Source organism: Bidens hawaiensis, unplaced genomic scaffold, assembly GCF_021521415.1.
Source record: "Bidens hawaiensis isolate Kalapana, Puna unplaced genomic scaffold, B.hawaiensis_p1.1 tig00030548_1, whole genome shotgun sequence".
NCBI lineage: Eukaryota > Viridiplantae > Streptophyta > Magnoliopsida > Asterales > Asteraceae > Bidens > Bidens hawaiensis.
In genome coordinates, this window is record NW_027495103.1 from 188349 (window position 1) to 196991 (window position 8643).

Consider the following 8643-nt stretch of genomic DNA (forward strand, 5'->3'; position numbering starts at 1 on the left):
AGATATTATCGACTGATATTTCAAACCAACTCATGATATCGAACAAGAAGGGAAGGTTCTTCAAGGCTCAAATAGGAAAGATGATAAAAGAAGCCGAGAAGTACAAATGTGAGGACCAAGAATACAAGGAGAGAGTGAAAGCATGCAATGATTCAGACGATTACATTTACGACATGAAAAAAAAGGTGAAAGAATGCGATGTTAACAAGAGGTTGCACCCCCGAGATACCGAAGGTAATTGAGAATGTCGTTGATAAAACAATTGTTTTGACTTCGTTTCAATCAAGCTGCACCTGTTAGTGAGGTTCAGCCTAAGAAGGCAGGTGACAATCAAGCTGCACCTGTTAGTGAGGTTAAGAAGGTAGATCTGGAGTTTATCTATAATCTGCTCGGGTTGTTCTGAAGCTAAGGTGGCTTGGTTTGAATGTTTTGTAAAAAATATGTAAAAATATTGTATTTAGTAAAACTAACTTTAAGTTAGTAAAACAGTGGTGGTTAAGGCTAGCTTGGTATGAATGTTTTGGCTAATTTATGCAAAAAGTATGGTATTTAGTGAAACTAATTTCAAGTTGTAGAAGATGGATGAACTTTAATCTGTTTTTATGAAACTTGTTCACTTCTTGATGAGTTGTTTTACTTTTATTTTTGATCATTTAAACCCAACAAATCTTTCTAGTTTTGTCCATAATTTAACAAGCTCATTCATCTGACTACTAGTTCTAACTTCTAAGGGGCTGTTTGGTTCATTCAGAAGGGGGTTGCAGCACAGCTTGTTGCTCGTTTGTCTGTCACTCTATTGTAATCGTTTTATAGTAAATTATATATAAAATATCGTTAAGCATTAAAAAAAAGATCAGATCTGAATGAGCCTCTGTCCCATTCAGCAACAAGTCTTAATGATTCAGACCTAATTTTAACCATTCAGATGTTTTTCTGTTTAGAACCAAACAGTCTGAAGTCTGAATGAATCAGATGTTTACATCTGAATGGTTCCATTTAGATGTAAACAAACAGCCCCTAAGTACTCTGACATCAAAGGCTTATAACACAAACATTAGTTATTTATGGCATACTTAAAAGTAATAATAACTGTAGAAGATTTTGTTTTTAAAGTAAAAAAGAATTACATCTTTTAATCTTTGTTACCAGATTCTTGCAAGAGCGCAAACAAGGTGAGCCGAGTCCAAGCTCGAGCTTGTTTAACTTAAATATCGAGCAACACTTTCTTTTTATTTGGTTTACAATGCATTATTATTAATAATGCATCGTAAAAATTTTCTCCGGTTATCGCAAAGCGGGACTATCTGCGTACACGACACTGAGAGCTTATGAAATGCCAAATGAAGGAGACCGCAGTCCATGGAGTCCGAATTGGCAAGGTATTGTCGGTATATTATTAATAAAACTAACAAAAATGCATCTTTTTAAACAAACACTAAATTATATATAAGTGTAGTTCATTTTACATCTTAAATACCACATTTTGAACATTTGGAAAGAAAAAAAACATATATGCAGATTATCAACAAAAAAAATGGAATACTGAAGGCAGTACCCTTCCAGTTAAAATTAAAAAGAAAAAAAAAACAGAAAGAAATGAAAAACAGGACTTCAATCGGTTCATGAAAATTCACAAAACTGTTCATCGGCATAAACCGAAACCAGAAAACCTGTCAATGGTACATACAGGTTATAAAAGAACACAACCTTGAGAACACAAAAAAATGCATCAAAAACCAAGGTGCAATTTCGTATAAATGATTGATAAGATGAACACATCGAAGATCCCTGCAAAAAAACTGAACCAATATGAGCAAAGTTAAAATGTATAGTAATTTAATTTAAAAAAAAAGATATTAACCCAACCCGTTCTGACCCGAACCCAAACCAAAATAACCCTTCTCTGAATCGACCCGTTTTGACCCCAACCCGCCCGACCTGTTAGCCAGGCCTACCTTTGAAGAAATATTCATCAACGGGTCCTTCAGAAGTCAAACTTTGACATTTATTCAACCTCAAAAGTCAAAATGTGACCATCTAATTATTTTAAAAGTCACAAAAATCTTTTCAAAAGATGCATCCAAATGCTCACTAAATGTTATCCTATTTCCAACATTATATGAGATCACATAACTTGCATCATTGAAACATAAAGTAATCAAGGGACCAACAAAAAATATGCTAAAAAATATATCTTGTTACATTAATGCATCTCTTGAAATATAAAAAATTGATATAAAAATGCAGTCTTTTCTACCATTCATCTTCAAGATTGTTATCGTTACAATCTTGTTTGCACGTAAACAAATAAAAGCTTATTACTTTGACATAAATCAAATTTTGAAATAAAGGGGGTAGACCGTAGACGGCTAATGTGTAAACAAATCTAATAAACACATAATATAGAGAGAAAAGATGCATTACCTTCTCATCCTATCAAGAGTCATCCAATAACTCTTCTGAATCGGAATCACTTGCATTATAACCTGATTAACGAGTAGATTAGTTAGTGACAAAAACAAAACCGGAGACATAAAACATAATATTACATAATTACTTTCAAAATGCACATCCAAACATCCCTTACACACGCATACAAACTCCATGTGTGTACATGTATGTGCGTATGTGTGTGTGTCTATATAGAGAGAAAGGGGGGGGGGGTAACCTGGTCGTTTATGGCTAACTTTCCAGACCGAAGATCGGACTCTTGCAGCTCTTGTCATCCAAATTTTTGCCTGCCAAACAAAGTTGTGATAATCAGATAACCAGTCACAAAACTCATATCCAAACAACCCCCCAAATGCTCCAATACTATTCTGTTTCACTGAATATTCGGTTACTCAACAGATTCTTAACTAACAAATATTCCTCAAAGTTTGGTATCACTCAGGAAAACATAAACAATCACATAACAAGTGAATGTGATCAACACAAGTGTGTGAAGGTTAAAAGGCATAAGTTTGATTTACTTATCATATAAACAAAGGGATAAATAGGTAAAATTAACATACCAAAAACAAAAACTAGGCCTGTAAACGAACTAAACGAACACGAACAAGGGCGTGTTCGTGTTCGTGTTCGTTTATTTAACTTTAAACGAGCACGAACACTTAATCGAACACATATTTTGTGTTCGTGCCCGTTTATGTTTGTTTGTTTAAATTCTAAACGAGCAGTTCACGAACATAAATGAGCATAACTAAACAAATATAAATGAGCATATATGAACAAATGTAAATAAACAGAAATGAACATATATGAAACCATTAAGTAGAGTTAATTATTTTCTATTAATATGTAAATGAGCATAAATAATTGGACATAAATGAAAGAACGAAACACGTGTTCGTGTTCATGTTCATTCAATTAAACGAACACAAATTTTTTGTTCATGTTCGTTCGTTTACTAAATAAACATACATAAACGAACTTGCCACCGAACAGTTCACGAACAGTTCATCGAAACTATTCATTCGGTTCGGTTCGTTAACAGGCCTAATGAACAGATAATATGAGTCACATGACTAAAAAACTTGCAAATTCAAGTTCAAAAGTCAAAATCACTTCCACACAACTTCAAGTCTAAAAGTCAAAATCAACCCAAAAAGTCAAACCATCAAAAGGGGTTTATACAATATATACATGCATGTTAAAAAGTCAAAATCAAGGTCAAAATCAATCTTAAAAAAAAGTCAAAGTCAAACCTTTTGATGATCTTTAGGAATCCCATAACCATTAAAGTACATCTGAGCAACCAAAACCTGCTTAGACAGATCTCCAGCTTTAGCTTCTTTAAGGATATCTTGAAACCACCTTCTTGAGCAATCAGACACCACATCCGACAGCGGCAGACGCCGTTCGCCGCCGCTACTGCCGCCGCCGCCGCCGCTGTTACTACCATGCTCCATTTTTTTTTTGAAACTTTTGACCCACAAAAGATTCAAGATTTGATGTGGGTTTTGTTAAAGATTCAAGATTTAGCAAGATTTGATGTGGGTTTTGGTTAAAGATTCATTTTTTTTTTGTATTTTCTTGGGTTGTGTTGAACAATTGAGGGAAACAGGTGGGCTGGAGTTGGCTTGTGGCGGACGTTGAGAAGTTAAGTTGGGTTGTGTTTAATAAAATATTAAAAATAATAATAATAATTATGTTTATGGTTTATATTTTATATTAATTAATTATTAATATTTATAAATTAGGAGTTGACAGAATTACAAATTTTGTCCTTTAAAATAAGACGAATTACGGTTCGTGTCCTTTTCTAAGTTTCCTTGCAGGCGGTGTACTTTAAACTTTTTTTTCCTACAAGTTATGTCCTTTACGCTAACTGGGTTAGAAAAACTCTGTTAAATCCCATCACGTGAGAAGCATGTGAGGGTAGTTTTGTCTTTTTGTCTACCCTGCAACTTCTTCTTCTTCTTCTTCTTCTTCTTCTTCTTCTTCTGTTTCTGTATCTATTAACACACACACTTTGGATTCATCAATTAACAATCTAGGGTTTCACCAATGGATCCCACCATCCCAATTTCATCACCATACCTCCCACTCTTCTTCTCCATCTTCTTAACCATCTACTTGAGTTCTAGGGTTTATGCAATTTGAGGTTTTCAAATTTTAATAGGGTCTGACAATAATAAAGCGATGATAGACAACAAAGAAAAGAATGACGATACCTTAAAAAGAAGTAAACCACCGCCGGAAACCCCACCCTTCCGAGTGTCTAGCACCACCAGGATCAACGATCGGTAAAGGCACCACACTACCGGACCTCCGGTGGTACAAAACACCGCCGTCATCACACCACCGCCGCCTAGGGTTTCCAAAATAGAACCCGGCAACAGGAGGTGGACGAACGGTTGAGGTGATGGAACCCGACCGCGATGAAGGATCGTCACCTAACCGACAAACGATGGTGGTTGGAGGCGGTGGCCGCATATGTAGAGAGAGGCGATGATGAAGGAAAAATAAACCGTGGTCTGTATTTCACTTTCCACACATAAAAGAGGCGACAGACAGCTGTAGAACACGCGGAGCTGCTAAAAAGATTGTACAACAAAAACAAACCCTAGGCGAGGGTGGCGATGGTGTTCCAGCCACCTATATCTGTCGTGACCTCTCTCTATTTCTCTATCTCTGTAGACCGGAAACTAGAAGCGGTGATGGATGGTAGTGGCAGCCGATGTTATGGTGATAAGAGAAATGGGGTTCTAGAATCGAACCCGACATTGTGGCGGCGGTCTCGCAGTGGTTTAAGCGCTTCCTTTAATCGTGCCCTATAAATCAGGTTAGGGGTTTCGAACTACAAAGTATGTTCTGATTCATCAATTGAATGTTCATAATGTACAGATTGTTGAAAGTTTTTTCAAGTAATCATAATTTTTCGGAGATGGAGCGGTGGCTGGTGGCGGTGGTGATGGTGTTTGAGGAGTGGTTATGGTGATGGTGTGTTAGAACATAGAGAGAGAAGTGAGATGAGGCAGCTGGCGGCGATTGGGCGGAGGGTGGTGGTCCAGTGGCGGAAGAGGAGGAAGTGGGCGGAGGAGTAGATGGTTAAGAAGATGGAGAAGAAGAGTGGGAGGTATGGTGATGAAATTGGGATGGTGGGATCCATTGGTGAAACCCTAGATTGTTAATTGACGAATCCAAAGTGTGTGTGTGTTAATAGATACAGAAACAGCAGAAGAAGAAGAAGAAGAAGAAGTTGCAGGGCAGGCAAAAAGACAAAACTACCCTCACATGCTTCTCACGTGATGGGATTTAACAGAGTTTTTCTAACCCAGTTAGCGTAAAGGACATAACTTGTAGGAAAAAAAAGTTTAAAGTACACCGCCTGCAAGGAAACTTAGAAAAGGACACGAACCGTAATTCGTCTTATTTTAAAGGACAAAATTTGTAATTCTGTCTTAGGAGTTTGTATGAAATTGTTTGGAAGGAGAAAGTCATTTGTGGTGTGAACTAGAGGCCATGGGCGGCTATCAAGAATTAAATAAAAGACAAAACCATATATATCTTTGTGATAAGTCAAATCTATATCTCTATCTCTATATATAATAAATGAAAACAGATTCTAACACGTGTCACTCCATATTCATTTAAAACACGTGTCATTATCATGTTCTATTTAATATTGTGTTCAATTCTTAGATGGTTCACGTCTCATTTTTTTACCAATCTTTTTCTGGAAGCCTCCTGCTTACCAAACTTCCCTTCACATTTTTTTAGGCAAATTCAAATGTTAAATCATCCGTTCATTTATGTTCCCGAGTTTCATTTAACTGAGAAAATGGAAGGAAAAGAAGGGATGGAAAAATATGTTGTGTTCCCGAGTTTCATTTAAGAAAGAAAAAGGAAGGAAAATTTAAAAGAGGTGATCCCGAGTTTCATTTAAAGAAAGAAAAGGAGGGAAGGGAAGAGAAAATGATGAGTAAAATGAAAGAATTTGTATCTTTCCAAATTGGAAAGATTAAAAGGAAAATAAGTTAAAGCAAAATAGAATATACCAAAAGAAAAGATAAGAAGAGAAAATTTTTTTTTCCTTGCCTTTCTTTTCTTGAATGAACTCGGGAACACATTGTTACACACATAGATCTTTGTCTTTCTATTTTTTTTTTTTTTTCATTATGTAAATTGTTTCCCCAATTTTATATAATTTACTATAAAACGATTACAATAAAGTGGCAGGCAAACGGGCAACAAGTTGCGCCGCAACCCCCTTTTGAACAGCAAAGCCAATCCTGCTAAAAACGAAGCTTTGGGACCTAGAAGCTGAAGAGGTTCCGTGTACGACGCGCTGAACCCTACTCAAAAATTTCACAGCCTCTGGAGCCAGAAAACCAAATGTATCAAAGGCAAATGGTAGAAAGACATGTTGATTATCTAAACAAGCTTTCTCGTGTTTAACAACTTTGCCCGATTCAGCCTTCAACGCAGCCTGACCCACAACAAACCCACGGTCCCACTGTAAGTTTTCTCTCTCATTATCTCAAATTCAAACTCAAACTCAAACTCAAACTCAAACTCAAACTCAAACCTAATAACATTTCTCCTTCATCTCTCTCATAGATGAATGCATAAAACCTTCACGAAAATCATTTCGATTTGATTGTCATGCTTAAACAATTCCACAAGGTATGTTATTTGATTTCTAACATTATAACCACTGAATCTGAAACAAACCCTAAATTTGAATGCCATAATCTTCTATAAGATCTAGACGAAATTAGACATCTATTTGCGAAATCAGTCATCATCTAATCTTAGGATCTATGCTTTGTAATTATTAACCATTATTCTTGCAGGATGTTTCAGATTTCAACTATTGAAAACCTTCATATATGTCAGAAGATGAAAAAGGTTTGCAGGTAATTTAGGGTTTTGTTTACACAGATCTGAATTTGAGTATGAGTTATGGAATAGGGTTTTGTTTCCTGTGTTTATACCAATTAATGTGTTCTTCTGCTTTTCATTTGAGTATTAACTAATTGATCGATAGTGGCGTGTATGGTCTGTTGCAGCTCTCAACTAATGAAGCAAGGCGGAAAGGACATCTTTTGTCAGATCAAACTTTACTGCCTTCGATTGGTATATAATACACTTTTTTTCTTCCTTTTTGTTAGTAATTTACTAATTAAATTATGTTCTTCGCTTTTTTTGGTTGATTGGTATATATATTGATTTTTTAGTATATTAATCATCTCAACGGAACTAATAATCAAATGATGTAATGTTTGTCAAAATAATGTGACACCATTATTGGGATGATGCTTTTTTTAAATCAATACACACAATAGGTTGTATAACTCTTTACTTTTACTTCTGGGATTATAACACTAAAATGTGTATAAATGATGCAGTGTTCTTTTATTATCAAGTTAAATTAACAGAGTGATGGTCATGGAACTCAGATCAGGTATCACTAATACTCCACGTAAATTTTTTTAAAATCTAACGGGGTAGTTTACAAAGTGTGAACTATATTTGAAGGGTAGTTTGAGTATTACTTAGAAAGGTAGTATGGTGATTACTTTAAAAAAATTATTTAAAGGGTAGTTTGGGGATTTGTTAAAAAATTATATTAAAATAGAAGTTTGAGGATTATTAGAAAATTATATTTCTTTTGTTAACTAACATCTAAATATTAACCCCAGCAGGGGAATATGTGAGTTGAATTTGGCGGTGCAATATTCGTAAGGTGTTGAAGGTTCTACATTATTTGAATTTGAAATAAACTTATTAAATCTCTATACTCATGTGGCCCGTTTGCAAGTGTTGTTTTCAGATGTTGGTGAATTGAAACAGTATTATGATAGAAGTGGAAGATGAAAGTTATATTAGTTGGTTTTAAAACTGGTTATATTTTTTAAAAATACATATATAACCAATTTATATATTTTTCTTTTTAATCTGGTGCAGCTAATATGATTTGGTCCTATTAGACCAATTTTGTAACATAAACAATAAACTAAATGTATAACTATGGAGTTTTTGATGTTTGAGTTAGGGATGATTATTAGTTTGAATTAATATGGTTAGTGGTTAGGATTATTTTGAACTTATTTATTAAGTTTAAATATGAGCCGTATTGTTCGCTTAAATATTGAGTTTGCCACCCGGTTTTGGGTTTGGTGTGTTACTGGTTTT

General features: G+C 35.0%; 1 protein-coding gene across 1 annotated transcript; it reads right to left on the reverse strand.

The window, feature by feature from the left end:
• Nucleotides 1-1709: 1709 nt before the first annotated feature.
• Nucleotides 1710-4108, reverse strand: LOC143580690 (uncharacterized). Its single transcript, XM_077063646.1, has 4 exons — nt 3708-4108; nt 2669-2738; nt 2425-2486; nt 1710-1788 (listed from the first exon to the last, which is right to left on the reverse strand). Exons 1-3 carry the CDS (start codon nt 3909-3911, stop codon nt 2437-2439), a joined length of 324 nt encoding a protein of 107 aa, XP_076919761.1. The 5' UTR covers nt 3912-4108; the 3' UTR covers nt 1710-1788; nt 2425-2436.
• Between the last annotated feature and the right edge of the window lie 4535 nt (nt 4109-8643).

Bases quoted from the DNA above. Each gene is read 5' to 3' on its own strand.
- LOC143580690 (XM_077063646.1), bottom strand. From the start codon at position 3,911: ATGGAGCATGGTAGTAACAGCGGCGGCGGCGGCGGCAGTAGCGGCGGC. The intron at 2,739-3,707 runs GTTTGACTTTGA...TTTGTTTGGCAG, and splicing joins TTCCTAAAGATCATCAAAAG to GCAAAAATTTGGATGACAAG. The intron at 2,487-2,668 runs GTTACCCCCCCC...CTCGTTAATCAG, and splicing joins AGTTAGCCATAAACGACCAG to GTTATAATGCAAGTGATTCC.